Source organism: Zootoca vivipara, chromosome 17 (assembly GCF_963506605.1).
Source record: "Zootoca vivipara chromosome 17, rZooViv1.1, whole genome shotgun sequence".
Taxonomy (NCBI): domain Eukaryota; kingdom Metazoa; phylum Chordata; class Lepidosauria; order Squamata; family Lacertidae; genus Zootoca; species Zootoca vivipara.
Window position 1 is genome coordinate 39457009 of NC_083292.1, and position 23471 is coordinate 39480479.

Below are 23471 nucleotides of genomic sequence, written 5' to 3' on the forward strand. Positions count from 1 at the left end.
ATAGCAGGAAAGGAGGTGGCGTTTTCTGCTGTCTAACTATAAATGAACCCAGAAGAGCTGGAGAAGGTTTTAAGTTAGATGCGCCTTCAGAATACTGTGGGAGAAACCCACTAGTGGGTTTTCTCTGGTGTAAATCAGGATTGCACTGTGAGCCACAAACCGCATGAGTGAAAGCCGCTCTGAGGCTGCCCGCTTGACCAAGGTTGGTGTATACAAGATGTCAGCCAAAAGCCGTATCTTAGCCTGCCGTTCCTTTTGAAATACTGTATTCTGGTGCAGCTTTGATCCAAATTGAGAAAAAAGAATAACCTAGCTGGTTTTTTTTAAGCTGGTAGTGTATATACAGCCAAAAAGGGACTTTGATCCTGGAAGGGGGTCTGTTTGTGTTAGATAAGGCTTCAAACTTTGCAGCAGTTTTGGGGATGATTTCTTTTGATGCGATGGGTATGGAATTGGTGTCTGATGGTTCCATAAACCACCAACTCTGGATAAAATCCTCCTCTTATTAGCTCTCTGGTCATAGCATTCTTTTACTGCAAGGGATGCTTTGATTGTGAAGGCAGGCCTCTCTCTCTCTCTTTTTCCCCACTCCAAGCTTGCTCTTCAATAAATAACAAAGCCAGCCTCCTGTTAATGTTCCCAAGTGTGTAAAGGATTGCCTTTTTAGAGTCACATTGGTGTTGATAATTGCTATAAGGTAGGAGGCGCAAAATGAGTACTGTGAAACTAGATCAGGCTTCCTCAACCTCTGCCATCCAGATGTTTTTGGCCTACAACTCCCATGATCCCTAGCTAGCAGGACCAGTGGTCAGGGGTGATGGGAATTGCAGTCTCAAAACATCTGGAGGGCTGAGGTTGAGGAAGCCTGAACTAGATGCTAGAAGAGACATATGTGCAAGCCTAGGAGCATCACAGAACTCTTTGGGTGGAAGGGAAGAGTAACTGGCTGATGCATTTATAGTATGTGCATAAACGACTGGTGAAACAAAACGAATTAAGATCAGCCTTGCTGGGGTCTAATCCAGCACCCTATTTTCCACAGTGACTAGAAAGAGGGCCACAATGGGAGCACACCCCCACACCCCCAATTGCCTGACTGCAGCATTTAGTTTTCAGAGGTAGTGTGTCTTGGAAGATGGAGGTGCCATTCCCAAGCATTATGGCTACTGAGAATGGGAGAGTCTTGCTAGATTAGATCAGGGGTCCAGAGAGCCATGTCCCAGTTACGGCAATCAAAGATATACTGTGTCCAAACATGGAGGCTCTATTTAGCTAGTGGTAGACTTGCCTTCCATTAATTTGCCTCTCTCTTGGGAGGTTTTCTGCCTGGCTTCGTAACAACCCCTGATTGCAAGCTCCAAAACCCTCTTCTATTATTAATATTATTCATTTGTCGCAGCATTTATATCCTGCTTTTTCTCCAGGGATCTAAAGATGGTGAACATAGTTCTCCCCTCCATCTGCATTTTATCCTTACAATAGCCCTGTGAGGTAGGTTAGACTGAAATGCAGAGACTTGGCCCAAGGTCACCCAGCAAGCTTTATACTGGTAGCAGTATAGATCCTGCCAACCTAGCAGTTCGAAAGCATGTCAAAGTGGAAGTAGATAAATGGGTACCGCTCCAGCGGGAAGGTAAACGGTGTTTCCGTGTGCTGCTCTGGTTCGTCAGAAGCGGCTTAGTCTTGCTGGCCACATGAACCAGAAGCTATACGCCGGCTCCCTCGGCCAATAGCGCGAGATGAGCGCCGCGACCCCAGAGTTGGTCACGACTGGACCTAATGGTCAGGGGTCCCTTTACCTTTAAGGGGATTTGAACCCTGGCTTCCCAGGTCCTAGTCCAACACTCCTAACCACTGCACCTGGAGGATCAGGGTTCAAATCACCCATGCACAGCCTCTTAGCTTAACCTGTTGGGTCTGCACAAACCTACCTAGAAAGAAGGGTTGCTGAGAGGATAAAACAGGGAGCTCCTTGGAGGAAAGGCTCAATATATATAAAATGAATAAAACAACTTTCTTCCTATCCAAGAAGCAGCAAAGGGTTCTTAAAAAAAAACACAACCCCACAGTTAAAGGCAAATCTGGTGTTGCTCCTTTGCCCTGGGGAGGAAGGGATTAAAAGAGGCCTTTGACTACGTGACCTTTTGGAATGTGCTTGAGGTGGGGGTGGAGGAAGGAAACGACCCCAGCTATATCAGCAATGCAAAGATTTGCTCTCTCAAAAGATAGGGAACCTGATGCCCTCAAGGTGTTGCTGAACTACAATTCCCATCATTCCTGGCCACTTGGCTGTGCTGGAGATTTGGAATCCAACAACATTATATATTGTTATTACATTCATACACCACCTTTTCCCAAGGAACTCAAGATGCTTCCCCCCCCACCCCCATTTCTTCCTTACAACAACCCTGTGAGGTGGGTTAGGCTAAGAGATGGTGATGGCCCAAGGGCACCTAGTGGCTGCGTGGGGATTCAAACCCTGGTCTCCCAGGTCATAGTCCAACACTCTAGCCATTTGTGCCACTGGCTCTGGTACAAATGGCAGGGCTCAGGTTCCCTGATACATAGAGCAAATCTTTGCATTGCTGATAGATGGGAATCATTTTCTTTCTCTACCCCCCCCCCCCCAAAAGCTTTTTCTAACTGGAAACAACCCTCCTCACCATGAATCCCCTCTGTTGCTAAATCCTGCTGTGGTTATCTCCCCCCCCCACTCCCAAATTTGCAAAAAAACAACAACCAGAAGCCGTGATGGGCGTTCAGCTTCCAAAGAACGTTCGAAAACCAAAACTTCTGGTTTTCATTCATTCAGGAGCCGGAAAATTTGGCTCCTAAGGCATTTGGGAGCCAAGGTTCCACTGTATTAGGACCAGGGTTGGGGAGATAGGTTAACTTGCAGCCCAATCAGAACCTTATCAACTCGGACATAAGTCTGGTGCTCTTTTCTGGGGGTACTCAAGAGTACAGAGTACTGGCCATTTTTCTTTCTAGGCAAAAAGCACTGCATAAGACCTATTGAATTCACCAAGGCTTACTTCCAGGTAAGTAGGATTAGGATTGCAGCCTTAGTTCCAAAGTGACTGCAGAATTTGTCTTTTCTCCGATTTGTATGTGCTTGTAGGAATTTCGACCACTGGTATTCAGTTTGAGGTTTCCTCTTACACCTTCAGTGTGTATGTCCTCCCACCCCCACCAATCACCTGATTGAAACTAGAGTAAAGGCTGAAACTCTAGTTTTCCCCATGAATGGAGAACAATATCCCAGTGTCTGGGGCTGCTGCTTTTAAGTTGATGGGGGTTGCGGTTTCTTGCATCCATTTGGGAGACCTCATTGCTTAATTGGCTATTTCTGCAAAGAATTTGCCCATTGTCAAATCCTGTTTGGATAAAGTAAGCGCGGGAACTTAGATCTAGCTAAACTGCTGACCTTTTTTTTTGAATAAAATAAATAAATCCACAAGGGCCAGCCCCCTGGAGATTTCGGCTTCAGCAGGAGCTGCTGTCAAAGGTCAGCGGCCGAGAGGGCAAATGAAGGGCGATCGATATCAATTCTTGCCCTGCTGAGAGGAAGGGTTTCTAAAAATATATAAAATGAACCAACGTGGCTAGGGAGGTCAAGTTTCTAGGCCTTGTGCTGTTAAAGAAACAGCCCCCTCCGGATCCAGAATCCTAAAATCCTGATGGAATCTTTTATATTAATGTCCTGACACATCACTGGTTTGCTAGATAACATGGGATGGGGCTGTTCTGTGGGAAATACAAGTCCAAAGTTTATCTATACCACCACCTTAGGCATCTTGTATGAGTCATACAATCGGCACACACTCCTTTTAACAAGAGTGGCTGGGGAAACCCAGCCAGATGAATGGGGTATAAATAGTAAATATTATTATTATTATTATTATTATTATTATTATTATTATAAAATAACTTAAATGAAAGCTTGGTATGAATGTTGTGCCTCATGCCTATGGTGTTTGTATAATTTGGCAGATAGTTCAATCCGTGGCATACCCACGAAGGGCTGGAAAAGATTCCCTGCCTGAAACCCTGGAGAGCTGCTGCCAGTCAGTGTAGGCAATACTGAGCTAGATGGACCTGTTTTCTGACTCCGTAAAAGGCAGCTGCTACCTGCGTCCCTGTATGTAGCATCTATAATTTTTTCTGCGCACATCGTAGAGAATACTGTATACAGTATCTGATCATTATGTGAGATTACATCCCTCGGGGGGGGGGGGTGTCTCCAAAATTACTTGCTTGCTAAAGACAAGAGCCCCAACATGCATCTATCTTGATGGGTTTGTATTTTTGTTAATCTCTTCAGTTTCAGGCTGGAGCCCTGGCATGAGCTGAACCTTGCACCTCCCTCCTGTAATGCGATGCCTTTAAAATTTTAATGTTCCAACTCTTTGCCTGCCTGAGCTTCTGTGTTGAAGGCGATACTCTCAAGTGGTAGTTTCCACGGCTGGCGATGATAACCTGAGTCCTTTGCGAGTTGCCAAAAATCTGAATAATTCCACTGTTCCCCTGCAGGCTTGAGTGACGGGTCTGGTACTTCTGGTTAAGGGTGGTGTCCGAGTGTCATACTTTCAGGGTGTCGCCAGCTTAAAAGTTTAGCCAACTGTCAAGAAACTGAGAGGTGATCAAATTGAGGTCACCTGCTGGTCTTGCGCTGACCTTGTCACAGATGCATCATTTGAGAAACCTTGTTCCTGTCGCAAAAGTCCACCTCTGCAAACACTCCTGGTTTAAAATATAGCCATTTCACAGATCGGAAGGCAGTGGAACCAAGAGACTTGCATATCCCTGTCTCTGATAATATAAATGCTGTCCTTGTTTCACCTCTGGGGAAGGTGTTAGGGATTACTCCCCTAAAAATAAAATAAAATGTAAAGTATGCTCATGGTTGCTAGATTTTCCTGCTACTTTCCTTGATATAAAACCTCTTGAGCGGGGTTTGGCTGCATCATCATGTAAGTGTGTACACATGAGGAAAATATTCAGAACACACCTCCCTTTCCAGATAGCACGTTTCGTTAGTTCTGTCATAATCACAGCCAGATTTCTAATGTTCTTCACCCCCTGACAATGGCAATCCTATCCCCATATCTATTCGGAAGCAAGCCCCACTGAGTTTAACGGGACTTGCTCCCAGGTAAGCCTAGGATCGCAACCTCAGGATTGGCTGCCAAGTTCTCGAGATCCTGGTGGATAAAATCCCCTTTTATACTGGCTTCACAGTCCAATGTTTTGGCAAAGAAACTGACTTTATTTTCTTCCCAAACTAATTTCACCCCCTTCCCCTTATCCCACTCCAACCTGTTAGGCTGGTTTTTTGTTTTGTTTTCCACAAGGTTCGGGTTTCTGTTGGAAGAAAGTATTTAAAAATTCCTCTGTATGTGGTTAAAAAAACACAACTTGGCTGCTGTTAGTTCCTTGTCTCCAGGTTGGAACAGTGTGACCACAAAATGGTGGGTGGCGTTTTTTAAAAAGAATTGTATACTTTTAAAATTTTAATATTTGCATATCCTCACCTTTTGCAAGGAGCCCTGAGTCTTTTTTTTATGGAAAGAGGCTTTAAATAAATTTAATAATACTGAAACTTAACTACATAATTTCCCACTCTTCCATTTTCGCCCAGAAACCTCCCCCCGCCACAAATTTGAAATTAAATAGCTTCAGCCTACCTCACAAGGTTGTTGTGATGAGGAAGCAGCTCCCTCCACCAACCTGAATGGCTTTCGAAGAGGTGCAGGCGCTGGTCTTTGGCCATGTTGGCCATGTTGGCAGCTGGTCCCAGACTAGGAAGCTGTGGCTCAGCTGGGGTTTTGAACGCCCTCTTCCCGGGGGGTCAAAACTCACCTACTTTCCCCCATTGAAAGCCTCACCTTTGGAAGACACTCTTAATTGTCTGCCGGGATATTTTGGAGGGGGCGGGGAATGAGTGATTTTTTTAATGCTCTGGTAGCACACACACTGAGGAATGCTTCAGGGGCATCCGAAAAAGCAGGAAGCAATTTCTATGCCTTGTTTCTCTTTGGGAAGCGTGGCTTATGATTAACGTCGCTCGGGGTTTTGTTCTTTTTTGCTTTCCTTGCCTGCGGAATGATAAAACCTGAAATGCACGCCCAGCACATCCTCCTAAACCACGGCAGGGAACCATTTTCAGGCCGAAGGGCTGCATTTTGGGTGTGGGCTCTTTCTTATCTCTCGGTTTGGGATTCCCCCAAAATGTCTGAGTTCAGTGAGCCGCTGAGGATTCAGGGCACATCTGCACCAGACATCGGAAGCACCCCAAACACACATTTAAAGCCCGCGACTCCCTTCCCCAAAGAATCATGATTTCGGCAAAACCAAAATCAAATGACTTTAGCCAGCATTGCAAGGTTGCTGCGGTGTTGTCGTAAAAGGATGCTAGGAACTGTAGCCCTGCGAGGGGAGAAACTACAGATCCCAGGATACACTGGGGGAACCCATCTTTTTAAAATGTGCTTTAAATGTATGGTGTGAACTTGCCCCCGTCCCCATCTTGGGCAAGCACTAGGCGGTCTCCTAGTTCAAGGGACAGGTTCCAGCCAGGTAAAATTACCTAAGGGACCTGCGGAGCATGGCTTGAGGAGGGGAGTTGTGTTGGTGTCTGAGTCAAGTTAGAGAGGTCTGAGGTCCCTTGCTCCTTTCCTAAACTCTTCTGCTGAGAAACGGCCACCGCTGCCTCCTGTGGAAGGGAGTTCTGCAGTTTAACTACGTGCTCTGGGCTGGAGTACTTTCCTCTCTCTGCCCTGAATCTTCCCACAGTCTTCAGATCCTGAGCCCGCGCTGTGGCGCAGGGGACGAGCCTGCCTGGAGAAAGCGAGAGCGACTGCAGGCCCTTCTCCTTCCTGTGTGGCAAGGACATTCCTGCCGTCCCGATCGCTGCTATTTACCCGGGACGGCGAGTCGTTGCACAACAGGTGAAGGGCTGCTCTCATGCCTCTGGAATTCCATGCACCTGCAAGGACGGATCGATGATGCAAGCCCAAGGTGTGGTGGTTTCAGGTTGCTCCCTGAATCGGGCCTCTCGAAAAGCACACACGCTGCAAAAGCCCGTCTGAAGAGCAGAGTTTTGGGAAGGCTGGAACGATTGTTGCCGGACCTGTGGCAGGGATCTCCACAGGGCAGAGCCTGTGGAGAGAGCTGGTGTGTGGTAGTTGTTAAGAGTGCCGGACTTGGACCTGGGAGGAGACCAAGGTTCAAATCCCACTTGGCCATATCACCTTGGGCCGCTCATTATATCTCAGCCAAACCTGCCTCGCAGGGTTGTTGTGAAGATAAAACAGAGGAGGGTGAGAAGTGGGTGTGCTGCCTTGAACTGCTTTCAGGGTGGGGTGGGGAAACAGGCGGGATATAAATAAAGAAAGGCGCAGTCCCTAGTAATGGTTGCTCAAATCTTAGGGGCCTGTGGGTGACCCCATTACGTGCCCCATCAGAGGCTCTCTAAAGGTAACAATGATCGTTGTCATAAGAAATAATTGTGTTGTGTTTAGTGTGTGTGTCACGTGGGCCCAGCCGCTTTTAGTAGTTATGGCTCAGTGGAGCCTCCATGTTCAGTAGCAGCATACCTCAGAACACCAGATTGTGGGGAGCCAGAGGAGGGCTGTACGTTGCCTTCCTGCCCTGCTCATGGTTTCCCGAATGGCCTCTGGGGAGCTGGACTAGATGGATTATTATTTTTTGTAGAATCATAGACTTGTGGAGCTGGAAGGAACCCCTGGGGGTCCTCTAGTCCAGCCCCCAGCAATGCAGGAATCTCAACTAAAGCATCCCTGACAGATGGCCATCCAGCCTCTGTTTAAAAACCTCCAAGGAAGGAGAGTCCACAACCTTCCGAGGGAGTTCGTTCCACTGTCTCAACAGCTCACGTTTTTGGTTTAAAGTCAAAATCTCAATTCATGCTATTTGAATCCGTTAGTTCCTGTCCTGCTAACTCAGAAAACAAGCTTGCTTTATCTATAGATGTTTGAAGATAACTGTCTTGTCACCGCTCCCTCTTTTCTTTCGTAGGCTGGATCTGCAGACCTCTAGTCTTAAATCCTTACGACTGATTTTCCTTTTTTAAAAAAGAAATATTTAATATTTTATTAAGCTTAAGAATAGACAATACAGTACATTACATACAATACATACATTATGTATACATATCCAACGTGAATACACCCAAGTGTTTGACTTCCAACTATTCTCATTCTGCTATTTTACATTTCGGTGGTCTATACGCATTTCATTTTTATTATTTAGGTTTCCACTTTTTTTCTCTATACAAATCTTTACTAGAAAATAGATTTATTCTATATCTGTCAGGAGATTTGTCTTGCCCGTGTAGTTTTTAAGATCTTCATTGAAAACGACTGATTTTCCAATATTGCATCGCATCTAAGAATCGTGCTCTGCATAACGTGAACTCTGCTGTAGAGGTTATGCTCCTCTGTGCAAATCTTGTTGCGCTAATGATCTAGAGAGGATTGAAATAATGAGCTGTAGATTATGGGATTGGTCAGGCATCTGTATATATTTCTTCCCCAGGAGGGGGCTGGTTTCCTAGGCTCTGAGCTCCGGGGAATTTCTGGTGACAGCCGACGCTCTGCATTTCCCCCCCCAAATGTGCAAAGATTTCACTAGGCTTCGCTCTCTTTGCATGCTGTTTTAGGAAGTTCCTGGCATTTGCAGGGGGCTGTGCTAGATGACATCTTGAGGTCCCTTTGGACACTAGAATTCTATGGTTGTTCGATTCAGAGAGGTAGACTTCCAGAGAAGTTTCGATCTGTTTTATTATTTTTCCCGTTGCTGGGAAACTCATAGGAAACGGTGACTCGGTTGGATAGTTGTGTGATTGACACTGTTGTAGGTCCGCTGTATTCAGTTTGGGCTTAACACTAGGATGAAATATTTATTGGATTGGAGGCCTCAATATGTTTCCTATTCTATGCTTTGATTGTGTGTGTGTGTGTGTGTGTGTATTTCAATGGAAATTGTAGTTTGTAAACCTGTTTTTAATTTACAAAATCATTGATATTTTTAAAGTTCGCAGTACTGTACTTCTGCAATACACTGACTAAACTTCCAACAAAAAAACTTTACAATAATCTGAGAACATCACATGTCATTATACTGGCTGAGCCAACACATAACAGCGACCCGTTTTTCCATAAATGTAGTTGGTTGTTTTGCTTCCTCAGGAGTCTTCTGTGTTAAATTAACTTGACCATTTTCACTGTGCTCCAGATTAAGTGCACTCGGGGGGGGGAGTGTATGAAGCTTTCCCAATTTTTGCAACTAATATTTTTGCTCTCTGTTTAAATATCCAAGCAGGAATATCTTAGGCTGCATTGGCACATGGGCTCCTAATTTTGGAAATAGGAGTCGTCCCCCCCCCCCAAAACGGTATATGGAGATGCTCCACATCTCCAGCAATTATTCATCTTGGTTTTCAATTTGCTGTACAAAATCAACAACAAACAAACCAGATAGAAAGCGAGATGAGGGGGTGGTTGGCCCCAAACACAGGAGGATTTGCTTACGCTCTTTTTGAAAATCTGCATGCTTGGGATCTCTGGGTGCCGATTAGGCGGGAGGAAATCCTGAATATGTACTCCTGGCTTTGTGCAGATTTAGGAAAGGGTCATTGCCTAGTGGTTAGAGCACATCTTTTGCGTGTGGAAGTTGCAGCTTGCATCCCCAGTGGCATCTGCAGGAAGGGCTGCTTCCTGTCCCCTGGCTGAAACCCTGGAGAGCTGCTGCCAGTCTGTGCAGACAATACTGAGCTAGATGCAGTGATAGTCTGATAAGCTAGCTTTCTATGTTCTGGTTTAAGTCAGAACCATGAGGACTAGGATCTTGATTCTGTTTAGTGGAAGGACAACAGTTCAGTGGCAGATCTCCAGGTTCGATATCCAGGTGAGGCTGGCAAAAGCACCTGTCAAAGCCTGGAGGGCCACTGCCGGTCAGGGCAAGCATTGCTGCGCTTGACGGAGCAATGGCTTTACTGCTTGCAAGGCTGCTTCCTGTGCCCTTGTTTAAACCAGTCATTTTTGTCCGTAACCACGAGGACTGGAGTCTCACTTTATTCCTGTCTCAGAAGGGCCGTAGCCCCGTGGTGGAACATCTGCTTTGTGTGCAGAAGGTCCCAGGTTCAGTCTATCACAAGTTAGGCCTGGGAAATGGTCCTGCCTGGGCATAAAGCAGATTCCTAGTTTCCTAAAAAGCCAAAGGACTCTCATTAAAATAAGTAAATCATGTGGAGCTGAAGTCATGAGTCTGTAGCTGGGGAAGGGTCAGAGAGGCCTCACATTCCTGGGGCTCTCGCTTTCCCAGCGATTCCGAATCCACGGTGGTCACTTGACCAGGTACATCAGTGGGTGGATGGGTGGAGGTTCATGGGAGCCCCCCCCCTTTCCCCTCTCTGTTTGTTGGGCCCAGGGAGTGAATGCCAACCTCTGACGGGCACCTGACTCACCTCCTCCTCCTCCCTCCCTCCGCTGATACAGAGCTGGCGCCTGTCCAGCGATTGTTGGACGGAAACTGGCAGCCGCGTTCTGCTTGGATTGCTTGCCGTGTTCCAAACCCTGTTGGTGCCGAGTCCGTGGCCACGTCGGCTGCGTTTGCAGGAAAGCAAAGGCCTCCTCCGTGTCAGATCTCCGCCGTTGCTGTTCCTTCTTTTCAAAAGCTGATTGGAAAGGTGTGTGCTTGAGCCAAAGAGATGTGGGGTTTATTACTATTGTTGTTGTTATCATTTTGGCTCAGATCCTGAGAGCTGCCTTGGAAGTTTGCTCCCCTGCCCTGCCCCCGTAAATCCTGCTCACCAGTTTCTCTCTGGTTGGTTGGCCGCTGTGAGAGAAGGATATGGGACTAGATGGGCCTTTGGCCTGATCCAGCAGCCTCTTCTTGTGTTCTGGCCATCCCAGCTGATGGGAACTGGAGTCCAAATGTCCACAGAGTTCCCAGCCCAAGTCTAAAATAAGAATTTAAGCTATTTCAGCGCACCATGCTTCTTGCATTAGCCAATCTGATGCCTCCCACGCAACCTGTAAGCTGAGCATGATGGGAATAGCCCTCCGCTGCTCTTTCCTCCCAATATTTGGGGGTAGACTGCTTCTGGACCTGGAAGTTCCATTTCACCCTCACATTAATAGGCAGCGACAGATTTCTTTTTCTCCTTTGCGGTTTTGATTAATCCCCCTTTCCCTTTTTGTTTTTTCAAATGTAAGCCAGTGGAACTTGCCGCAGGGAGTTCCACAGATAGGATTCTTCTTTGTGTGTTATTTGTGTGCCTCAGGGCACCTGTAATTCTAGTCAAAGAGACAAAAACTTTATGTACCCTCTCCTGTTTTTCTTCTCCTCAGCATGTGTGATTTTTATAGACCTACATTCCCCCACCCCTTAATTTTCTTTTCACCCCTATCCCCTAAACCGAAATGCCTTCCCCGTCCCATTTTGAGGGACATGTTATATAATCTGTTTTAGTCCTTTAAAAGTGTATAAACTGCTTTGGCCGAAAGGCAGTGAATACAGTCTTACCTCGGTTTAAGTATGCTTCGGTTTGAGTACTTTTAGTTTAAGTACTCTGCGGACCCGTCTGGAACGGATTAATCCACTTTCCATTACTTTCAATGCGAAAGTTCACTTCAGATTAAGTACACTTCAGATTAAGTACGGACTTCCAGAACCAATTACTGTACACTCATACTTCGGGTTAAGTACGCTTCAGGTTGAGTACTCTGCGGGCCCGTCTGGAACGGATTAATCCACTTTCCATTACTTTCAATGGGAAAGTTCACTTCAGGTTAAGTATGCTTCAGTTTAAGTACTCCGCGGACTGTCTGGAACAGATTAATCCACTTTCCATTACTTTCAATGGGAAAGTTCACTTCAGGTTAAGTACGCTTCAGGTTAAGTACAGACTTCCGGAACCAATTGTTTACTTAAACCGAGGTACCACTGTACTTAATAAATAAATAAGGTAGCTGGCTTGCTCTGCTGCATTCAGTTTAATTTATTTCATTCTTAGCCCACCTTTTTCTCCAAGGAGATGAAGTTGGAACACACGGTCCTGTCCTACCCCTCCTCAATTGATCCCCACAACAACCCTGTGAGGTAGGCCAGGCTGACCGAGGCAGCCACTGGCCTCCAAGGTCACCCTTGCTAGTGATCTTCATGCCAGAGTGAGGATTTGAACCCTGGTCTCTCCCAGCCAGGTCACTCTTAACCTCTTAACCCCCCCCCCTCTGGTTTAGCACACAAGCAGCATCCTTATCATGTCTTGACAACCGTCCTCTCTCTCTGCAGCAGAGGCTGTTCCGCATGGGGCAGCAAATCTTGTCTCTCAAAGACCTGAATCCCCAAATCTCATTTTCCACACCGCCTCCTCCTTCCTCCCCCCACCTCAAACCCCTCCTCCTCCTCCTTTCCTGATCTGTGATCAAACCACATGCACACAAACACACACCTTCCAGCTGATGTTGCAAATTCTGCATCCAGCCACCAGCTAGCTTCCACCACCCAGAGCATCCCCCTCTTGCCCTGGCTGCTTCTGATGCCCTTCACCCCTGCCTGGAGGAGGAAGAAGACCCGTTTGTGCTTGTTTTCATGGCTCCCTTTTTGAAGCCTGCGTCTGGGAGCAGGGGAGGACGGCGGAGGGGAGAAAGCAGGCAAGATAAGTGTTTCGGCTGACCGTTGGCTCAAGGACATCGCTCTCCCCCAGCCAGCGAGCCAGCCAGCCAGCCAGCTGCTCTCCTCCCCACGGCCGGGAAGCTTGCCTGGTCTGCGGAGCCTGCGGCAAGGAAGAAACTTGCCGGCGGGGGGCAGCACGGCCTTTTTGCTCTCCCCATTCTTGCTGCCCGCCTGCCGTGGAACCAATGCCACGATGCAGCCCAGCCACCCCGCCACGTGCCACCTCCAGCACCGCTAAACTGCCACCGCATTGCACTGCTCTCAAAATGTCAGGGCTCACCGCCACCCGGACGCGAGCGGGTCTGCGGGCCGGCCAGGTTCCCACGGCGTTCGGCCACGGAGGACGCTGGCTGCTTCTTTAGCTGCCTCAAACTTTTTTTATTTGTTTATTTCTCTTCTCCACGCACCCACACACCTCTCCCTTTCTGGATGCACTTTTAACCCTCTCCTCTTTTCGGATTGCTCTTGCGGGCTCCAGTCGCAGTGAGTATGCAGCAGTAATCTGGCGGGCTGCAGAAAGCAAGGTGGGTGGGCTGGGGAGCATAACCCTTTTGTTTTTCCACCTTCCCATTCGGCTCAGCAGCCTAAAAGCGGCAGCCTGTCAGCTGGCTGCCCTGCAGCGGGCGATGAACACAATGGTACCCCTTTGCACCACTCCCCCAGCTTCTCTGCTCCCGAGGTTCTGCCGGTCCATTTCCCATTGACACTGCATTATTGTCACGTTTTTTTCAATTGATGCTCTTCAACAGTCCCCGATCCCACGATGCTCTGATGGAGTTGAAAGGAGCCAGTTTCTGAACGGTGGCAGTGAGACTCTCGGTGTTCGTGAAAACAATCACATGCTTGTTCCCGGCTTCCCTGATAAACCTCACAAGCCCTCTCTCCCTTGCAGGCTGGAAGAGGCTCCAGTACCCTTTGAAATCCATTTCTTGTTTAAAGGTAGCGGCTTCGTTCTGCTGAGCAAAAAGGGAGCATGCCGGCTGGCTGGGGAGCTAAGAGTGTGAGGCAGGAAGTTTCCGCCGGGAAGGTTGGGAAACGGCGAGAGAGAGATTTTCTCAAACTGCGAGCTGTGTTTGACAGTTTCTCCGTCTCTCAGAATGCTTAGAACATAGGAAGAGGCTACTGGATCAGGCCAAAGCAGGCCCAATTTTGCCCAGCGTCCTGCCTTCACAGGGCCAACCAGATGCCCCATGGGGAGGCCCACAACAACTGAGCATAAATGCCCTCTCTCCCCTCCTGTGGTTTCCAGCAACCGGTATTTAGAGGCATTGCTGCCTCTGTCCATGGAGGCAAAGCATAGCCATCATGGCGAAAAGCCATCAATCGCCTCCGTGAATTTGTCTGATCCTCTTTTAAAGGCATCCAAGTTGGTGGAGGTGTCAGGTGGCATCCTGGCCCCCAGGCATCTCCACTTGGTAGCAAGGAGCCGATGGCCAGGTGCGAAATGCGCCTGGTGCCTGGCTAATTTCGAACGCTGCTGAACATGGCAGAGGTTGAACAAGGGACCTCCTTACTTCAGAGCATGTGTTCTGCTGCTGAGCGATGTCTCCGTGTGTGTGTGTGTGTGTGTGCATGCCCCCAAACGGCTTGAGCCATTCCTGGGTGTGAGGCAAGCTGCTCAAATGCTCCTGAGGACTAGAAACCTAGGCTGATTTAGAGCCATGGATTCCCCCCCCCTTGAGATGCCTGGTGCTCAGCAAGGCAGATGGGTGTACCCACAACAGGCAGGTCTGCCAAGTGTAAATCGGACAAACAACCTGCAATTATTTGGCCGGATAGGTGGAGCAATGCTGTCTTAGCAAAAAAGTACTCTGGAATGACACCCTCTGAATGGTCCTGCTGTGTAAATAAAAATCCTGGGTTGTTTATGCATTCCTGGCGGTGAGATCATTCTGGCAGGGCTCTTATTGGAACGTCTGATTGGCTACTGCAAGAACAGGATGCTATCCTAAACAGGGCCCCTTTGGCCCTCTTCTGACATTCTTATGGAGCCTCCAAATCCAGCAGCAGTCTATCCAGATTTCTAGGTTCTTAAGGGCATTTGGCCTGATCCTATACAGTTTTTATTTCAGAATCTCACAGGGTGTGTGTGTGGTCTGGCCTCCACCAGCAATCCACCACACTTTCCACCCATTTTACAGACATGGACTACTGAGTCCTTGCTGGTAGTCTCTGTACTGGGATTCGTACCCTGGCCCCCAAGTTCTGCAGGTGTTATCCACCCACGCTCTCAGTCTCCTTGCATTCCTGCTCGGCGGCAGATCCTGACGGCAGCGGGGTGTGTTTTTCCACTTGAAACGCTTGCAACCTGCACTCTGCCTTGACCCGATAAGAGCGCTTTGCATATTTATTTATTTTTCCCTGCTCGCTCCACCATCGTAAAAGGGAGTTGCCGCCCAGCGCATGTTGTGTGGAGGTGAAAGTGCAGCTTTGCTGCTAGTCGCTGAGAGTGGGGCTAATCCCTGAATTAATGCAGGATTTTAAATCTCTGGCCAAGGGCTGTAGCTCAGCAGCAAGAAGGTCCCAGGTTCAATCTCTGACATTTCCAGGTAGAGCCAAGACTGTCCCCTGCCTGAAACCCTGGAGAGCTGCTGCCAGTCTGGGCAGACAGTACTGGTCCAGGGGGACCCTGTCTGCCTCTGCTCCTGATTAAATCCAGCCTTTGGCTCAGAACCATGAGGACGGGGATCTTTTATTTTGAGGCTCAGGAGTGAGAGCATCTGCCCTGCGCAGAAGGCACCAGATTCAGTCCCCAGTGGCATTTCCAGGTAGGGCTGGGAGAGGCTGCCTGCCAGCCTGAAGCCCCTAGAGAGCTGCTGCCAGTCAGTGTGGGCAATACTGAGCTCAGTGGAGTTGTGTTCAGACTTAGCGCAAGGACGGCAGGTTCATAAAAATCTTGAGAGCAGGAGATCAGGCGCAGGAGGATAGTGGCTGAGGAAATAATCTCAAAACCCAGGAAGTCTCTTGCACACACACCGCCTCTGGGTTCAAATTTCACCTCTACTGTGAGCTCTCCCTCCCCACCCACCCTCTAATCCACAATAAGAGGACAATACTGTCCCACCTTGCAGGGCTGTTGTAAGAATTAACATTATTTTCAATTTATTTCCTGCTGTTCACCATAAAAGATCTCAGGGCAGGTTACAGAAATTAACAATGCAATATTTAAAAACTTTTTAAAAAATCCTGTTGAGATGCAGTTCTGGTTATAGCCAGAGCTAGGATTTTGCAGGATTGACCCCACTGCTCAGCCTCCTGAGACATCTCCTCCCCAACCGCTTCATTAAAATGTTTTATGCATTTATATTGTTTGCTATTCATTCATTTATTTATCTGTTATGTTTACCTACCACCTTTCCAAGGATCTCAAGGTGCTGTGCATGGTTCTTGTCCAAACCCCATTTCACCCTCGTGACAACCCTGTGAGGTAGGTTAGGCTAAGAGGTGGTGACTGGCTCAACCCCGCTCATCTGAACTCTCCCAGGGTTCGGCTTCCTTGGAAGGAAGGGCAGCAGAGGCTGCGGTGCGTTAGGATGTAGATATTTGTATTTGCACATACATACAGTCATACCTCTGGTTACGTTTGCTGTGGGTTGCGTATTTTCAGCTTAAGAACACGGCAGACCCGGAAGTGTTTACTTCCGGGTTCTGCCGCGCGCACATGTGCAGAAGTGTTCTGCGCACGCGCAGATGCACTATATCGGCGCTTCACGCATGTGTGGAAGCACCGCTCCAGATACATACTTTTCGGGGTGAGAACGGCACCCCAGAACGGATCAAGTACGTATCCAGAGGTACCACTGTATATATAACCTGAGCCTAAGATGTAGGGGCTCACAGGTGTTAGCTAGCACAAGAACATCAGAAGAAGTCTGCAGGATCAGGGTGTTGCGATAGGTAAAAACAAGTCCTGCATTATTCCAGCATTGCAGAGGAGTTGGGCTAGATTGACTCGCAGGGTCCCTTCCAGGTCTATAATCTACGATTCTGAGCCTGTGTTCTCTCCCCGCTTTGGCAGGATCCTTTCAAGGCCCCAGACCCTCAGAGGATGGACCACCACGTGAACGGCACCCTAGCCGAGAAGCCGGGCCCCATGGACTACGGGGTCCAGATCCGCTTCATCAACGACTTGAAGGAGCCCAGCAAGTCGCAGAAGATCCGCCCCAAGCCCTCTAAGCCGGGCTCCTACGGGGTGGCGGTCCGGGTGCAGGGCATTGACGGGCAGCCCTTCGTGGTCCTCAACAGCGGCGAGAAAGGGGGAGACTCATTTGGGGTGCAGATCAAAGGCGAGAGCAAGTACGGCCCCCCCGCCCGCAGCCCCCAGCGGGAGGACTCCTTCCCTGCTTCCCCCGGGGCTGCTTCTTCCTCCAAAGATGCCTCGGGCTCCTTCAGCTCCGATTCCGACCTGCCAGAGAACCCGTACGGGGCCAGGAAGTCCCGGCACGCCTCCCGGTACAGCACTTCGGACGAGGAGCCCGGCCCGAGGCAGACCCCAAAAGCAGGCGGCTTAGAGCGGGGGCCCGCCCCACAGCACCGCAGTGGCGGCTACCGGACACTGCCATACAAAAAATTGTTTGGGGAGCAGCTGCGGCGGACTCAGTCGCACGGCTCCTTGCTTGACCCCGAGCTGGACGAGCCTCCCGAGCCCAGCGCCCCTGGGGCCAGCCCCCCTGACACCCCCCAGCCCCTGCTTCCGGGGGGCGCTGTGAGGAGCACTAGCATGATGAACCTGGCTGGTCGCCGGCAGCCCAGCCCCAGGGAGGACACTGGAGGCAGCCTCTCTGGCTTGAGGCCCGTACGCAAACCGGCGGTGGCGAACTCTCCTGAGCCCGCCACTCCTGCCACCGCCGGCGACATCGACACCAAGCCTCTGTCCTCGGTGGACTCTCTGATCCACAAGTTTGACGCAAAGGCTCAGCAGCGGGGGCGGCCGTCCCGCAGGAGCCGGCTCTCTCTGGATGAGCGGAAGCGCTCGCAGAGCCTCGACGGGAGGGTGCCTTACTATGACACGGCCGACAGCCGGGAGCCGGGTGCTGGGGAGCACCAGGCAGGTTCCGGAGGAGGGGCAGGGGTCTTGACGGCCAGCCCTGAGCCCCTGGGAAGCAGGAGCCTCAGCAGGGCCTCTGGGCGGCCGGTGAAGGAGAACGGGCTGGACAAATCGAAGCTGACCCGGGAATGGGTCAACAAGAGCCTGGAGGAGCCAGCCTTGGAGAAGCAGGCGAGGAAATCACAGCCAGACCTGCAGGTGATACTTTTTCCTTGTGTTTTCGCGGGGCTGTCTGTGCCAATTTCTCCTGATGGCAGCCTGTGGGGCCCAGTGTATTTAGAAACGGAGACCAGGGGGGCCCTTTGGGAAGGCAAGCAGTTCAGCACGCTTGTCTTGAGAAGGTTGCTGTGCTTGTTATCAGTTAGATGTACCTCCGTGGCAGAACAGCTGCCGTGCATGCAGAAGGTCTCTGGTTCAGTCCCTGGTGGCATCTCTAGGTAGCGCTGGGAGGGGCCCGTGCCAGAGACCCCGAGAAGCACCTGTCCATCAGCATAGACCTGTAAGAAAGGAAATCCCCTGTGTTACAAAAACAGACAAACTTTAAGCAATAGCAGGCAATACGTGTCTAATAATGTTCTAACAAAATATATATAACCTGTATTATTTCACAATTCTTAAACAGAGAACATATGGTGCAGCTACAGATAATAAAATAAATCAATATTGCATGAACAAAATTAGAGAAGGTAGTCAGTCAATATCACTGAGGCAAACAAGCCGCAGTCCCAGTCCTGCAATCTTGCAATAACTGAAGCTCCGAGCATAGCAGTTCTTAAACAGAGAATACTGTATGTAATAGAATCACAGAAAATAAAAGTCTATCACTGTTGCACGAACAAAATTGGACAATATAGTCCATCGGTATTGAAGGTGGCAAACAAGCCTTTCAACAGTCACAATCCTGTACCCGTGATCAAAAAACATAGTAGTTTTTCTGAATGACAAACTGTTTCAATAGTAATTCTTCATCAGCTGGCGATGATGTAAAATAAAATCCATTACAGTGGTACCTTGACATCCAAACGACTCGACTTCCGGAGTCGACAAACCCGGAAGTCTTTTTGCCGCGCGTGTGTGTTCTGCGCCTGTGCAGAAGCGGCACGCACGGTCGGCGCTAGCGCAGAAGCGCAAAATCGGGCTTCACGCATGTGCAAAACGGGCGCATTGACAACCGAAGACTTCTACTTACAAAGAGTGCCGTGGAATGGATCGCCTTCGTAAGTCGAGGTACCACTGTATATTTGCATACAATATAAATATAAGAATGACAATCCTGTAAACATAACCAGTCATGAGTAATGAATACATGCCATATGAATGGTCCTAACAGGTGCCTCAAGTAGCATAAGATCAGCAATCACTAAGAAATGTTAATTGGGCTACAAGTCCCATCATCCCTGACCACTGGTCCTGCTAGCTAAGGATAATGAGAGTTTGCTTCCAGCAAATGCAAACCTCAGACAGAGGTTAGATGCCCATCTGTCATGGGTGCTTTAGCTGAGATTCCTGCATTGCAGGGGGTTGGACTAGATGACCTTTGGGAACCCTTCCAACTCTACAGTTCTCTGATTCTATAAAACACTGTAAAACAGGCATCCCCAAACTTCGGCCCTCCAGATGTTTTGGACTACAATTTCCATCATCCCCGACCACTGCTCCTCTTAGCTAGGGATCATGGGAGTTGTAGGCCAAAACATCTGGAGGGCCGCAGTTTGGGGATGCCTGCTGTAAAACATCAAACGTTAAAAACTTCCCTATACAGGACTGCCTTCAGATGTCCTCTGAAAGCAGTACATTTACAGTATCTCCTTGACATCTGCTGGGAGGGCGTTCCACAGGGTGGGTGCCACTACTGAGAAGGCCCTCTGCCTGGTTCCCTGTAACTTCACTTCTTGCTGTGGGGGAACCACCAGAAGACCCTCAGAGCAGGATCTTCAGGTATACAAGGCCAAGGCCGGTTAGGGCTTTATATTATAGATTTGTTTGTTTGTTAGCACCACCACTTCAAATTGTGCTCAGAAATGTACTGGGAGCCAATGTAGGTCTTTCAGGAGCGGTGTTATGTGGTCTTGGCAGCCACTCCCAGTCACCAAGTCTGGCAGACACATTCTGGATTAGTTGTAGTTTCCGGGTCACCTCCAAAGGTAGCCCCACATAGAGCGCATTGCAGTAGTCCAAGCAGGAGATAACCAGAGCATGCACCACTCTGGCAACACAGTCTGCGGGCAGGTAGGGTCTCAGCTGGCATACCAGATGGAGCTGGTAGGCGGAATTGACCTGCACCTCCATGGAGAGCTGTGAGTCCAAATTGACTCCCAGGCTGCGCACCTGGTCCTTCGGGGGTACATCTACTCCATTCAGGACCAGGGAGTCCCCCACACCTGCCAGCCCCCTGTCCCCCAGAAACAGTACTTCTGTCTTGTCGACAACCTCTATCCATTAATCGCCGTCCACCCCCCAACCACCTCCAGACACTCACACAGGGCCTTCACCGTCATCCCTGCTTCCAATTTAAACGAGAGCTCTCACCTGCATATTGGTGAACACCTGTGTATAAGGTCCCAGGTTCAGTCTTTGGCGTCTCCTGGCAGCGTGAACAATATCCACTGCCTGAAACTCTTGGGAGCCGCTGCCCGTCATCGCTGATCCAGATGGACCAAGGCTGTTTCCTATGCCCCAGTCTAGCCCTGTATCGTCTACTCTGACTGGCAGCAGCCTTTTGAAAACACTGCTTCCCTCCTTCTCTCCCTCTCAAAAATGCTGGGGTTTGATCTTTGGGGTTTTTCTTCCAGCTGAAGTCCACCCCAGACCTCCTGAAGGACCAGCAAGAGGTATCTCAGCCCGGAAGCAGTGACCACACCAAGGAGCTCATCTACAGTATTCTGAAGGATGGGTAAGCGTTGGGGCGGGAGCAGAGGAGGGGCTGCGACCAATCGGATGTATGTGGGAAGTTCAAGGGGGAGGGGCATGGAGGCAACTGCGTCTGGTAGATTGCCCCTGAATCTGGAAGCTCCATTTAGTCACCATACCCATTCATCGGCCCGTTCTTCGCAAATGGGGGGGTTAATCCCTTAAAAAAACAGAAAGAACTACTATTATTGCTATTTTATTTTAAAAGAAATTTCACAGGAGCAAATTAAAATATAATACGATGCACAGATGACTTATTTGCATCTTGCCAGTGTGTGCCATATTATAACCCTTTCTAGGTCTGCTGTAATTTTAAAAAAAATGTTTGGATTACATTTTAGGAGCGTGCGCGCACACACACACACACACACAGGGCTCTGCTGGATCCTATTTGGAATAACAAGATCTGACATGCTGGCGATTTTCATTCTAAGCTGAGCTGGTTGGTTTTATTTTTGATTTTTTAAAAAACATGTTTTTGTCACTTTCAGAAACACAGAAAGCGACGCTGTGGTGAAGAGAAAGACCAACCTCGTCTTCGAGAAGGTCCAAGCGCTATCCGTAAGTACTTGGCGAAAAACACCATGTCACAGCTGTGAGACAAAATCATTTCCTACGTGGCGTGATTCCTGCCCTCTTTCTGGTTGATGCGTCCCAGTTCGGGGGTGGGGTGGGGTGGGGGGCAAGGACAGACCGCTGAACCCACATCCGTTCCGCCTGGATGCCAATATTCTCGGGCTTCTCTCCAAAACAATGAGGACTAAGAACTTGCCCTCGGATTCTCCAGAGCCCGAGATGGATACGGTTTGTTTGATTGTGGAGATTTATTTACTGTGTTCTTGGGAGACCATGCAAAGGAGGTCATGAAGGGGATTAAGGGAAAGGATAGGCCTGGGCGTGAGGCAGCCTGCCTTTTAAGAAAGGAATAGCTAAGCTCTGCTTTAATCCCAATGCACACTATACAAAGAACATAAGGAGAGCCCAGCTTGCTGGATCAGGCCAATGGCCCATCTAGCTAGCATCCTGTTCTCACAGTGGCCAGCCAGATACCTGTGGGAAACCCGAAAGCTGGATTTTCCCAGAGTTTCCATTTGGAACTGCCTTCCACCAAGCAAGAAACATCATCCCTTGAGACTAATATTGTCTGCTAAGCTCTGATGGGCAGCAACACTGCTAGGGTCTCAGGCTGAGAGAGCCTTTCTCTACTATCAGATGCTAGCTTTTTCTTCTAACTGGAGGCGCCAGGAATCGAACCTGGGGCCTGTGTGCAAACTATGAGCTCGATGCTAGTCCTCACTTCGTTCTGCAAAACCTCCCGGATTCAATCCCTAGTATCCCCAGCTAGACTAGGAATGTCCCCCCTGCCTGAATCCCTGCTGCCAGTCAGTGTTGGCAATGCTGAGCTAGATGGGCCCAGTGGCTTGTATTAAGTTAGCGTCCTCGCCTCTTTAAACCAGCCTTTTATTCGGAATTATGAGGGCTGGAACCCTACTTTCTTTTTAGAGTCAGGACCCGAACTCAGGACCCCAGTCCCCCCAGCCTCAATAAGACTTCATCTTGTGGGTTGTCTAAGGTATCCAGTGCTTTTTTTTTTCCTGTGGGGTACGCATACCCTTAAACATTTTGCAAATCTAAGTTTGGCCTCATTGAGGGGCAGTATTTCAATACGAGTAGGAAAATGAGAGTATCCCTAGACATTTCTTTTATTAAAAAAGGCACTGGTTGTACCAGCCCTGGAACGACAATTGCTCTCTTTACTGGGAAGGTGATTATTATTATCATTATTATTTTAATGAACTTGCATGTATTTTCTCCACAAAGAAAGAGGATTGTCCTTCTGATATGGGGGGCAGCTTTCCCATTGCCCTATCAAACCAAAACCAGTCTCCCTTCTCCCCACTTTCCCCATGAGACCCCCGAAACGTGGAAAAGGGACAGATTAACTCTCACCTGCTCCGTGGGGCAAAGCGGGTTTTTTTTTTTTACAGTGAATATCTTGCAGAGGAAAACCCTGTGTCAGCTAGTGTTTGGGTGAAAGCATTTCAAAGCCCAGAACCTTTGATCTCTGCTCAGCTACAGATAGTGATGAATCCCTGCTATGCATCTTCAGGGGGGTCATGCTAGCACTTTTTCAAACCTCTTTCTTTTTTTCTTTTTGCAAACTTCAGGTTTTTGTTGTTCTTCTTTTTCTAAGAGCTCTCCCGGGGCAAATCTCTCTCTCTCTCTCTCTCTCTCTCTCTCTCTCTCTCTCTCTCTCTCTCTCTCTCTCTCTCTCTCTCTCTCTCTCTCCTGCCCTCCCTCCAGCCCCATTTCTTGACAGAGATCTCTTTCTCTCTCTATTGAAACTGACACCTCATGAGGACCGGCTGCTGGAGGGCGGAGGGAGGCCACAGACAGATGACTCTCCGGTTGAAGGGATGTGGAAAGGGCCTCGGGTGCAAGAAGGCTGCTTGCCCAAGCTTTACATTTCAAAGCGGAGAGCTTTGCGGGGTGGGGAGTCATTCTGCTACCTCGTTCTCGATCCCAGGGGGGATGGGGCAGATGTCCAGCTTATGGGGTTTTTGCAATGGTGCCGGTCTCTTCCCCCCCCCCCCAGAATTCCAAGGTGCCGACCGTATCCCATTTCTCCAGCGTCTCCCCATCTGATGCCCTTTGCTTCCCCCTCCCCTCTTTCTTTTCTGGGAAGGCTGCCCCTGCGGCGCAGTCAACAGCCTCCCTCCCCCCGGCGGGCGAACTGACGCAGAAGGTGGAGGAGCTGCAGCGGAAGTTGGACGAGGAGACCAAGGTGTGTTGGCACCTCTTCCCCTTTTGT

The 23471-nt window shown here is 49.1% G+C and overlaps 1 protein-coding gene across 2 annotated transcripts in view; it reads left to right on the forward strand.

The window, feature by feature from the left end:
- Positions 1–23471, forward strand: part of CGN (cingulin) — a 54537-nt gene that overhangs the window by 1749 nt on the left and 29317 nt on the right. Inside the window, exons 1-5 of one of the 2 annotated variants that reach the window (XM_035097882.2) lie at positions 7396–10711; positions 16721–17947; positions 20542–20642; positions 21151–21220; positions 23346–23444. In XM_035097882.2, the coding sequence (XP_034953773.2) occupies positions 10460–10711; positions 16721–17947; positions 20542–20642; positions 21151–21220; positions 23346–23444 (1749 nt within the window). In that variant the 5' untranslated portion in view covers positions 7396–10459. Of the gene's footprint in view, positions 1–7395; positions 10712–16720; positions 17948–20541; positions 20643–21150; positions 21221–23345; positions 23445–23471 lie in introns of those variants that run through there. The other variant, XM_035097881.2, reaches the window with a different exon arrangement.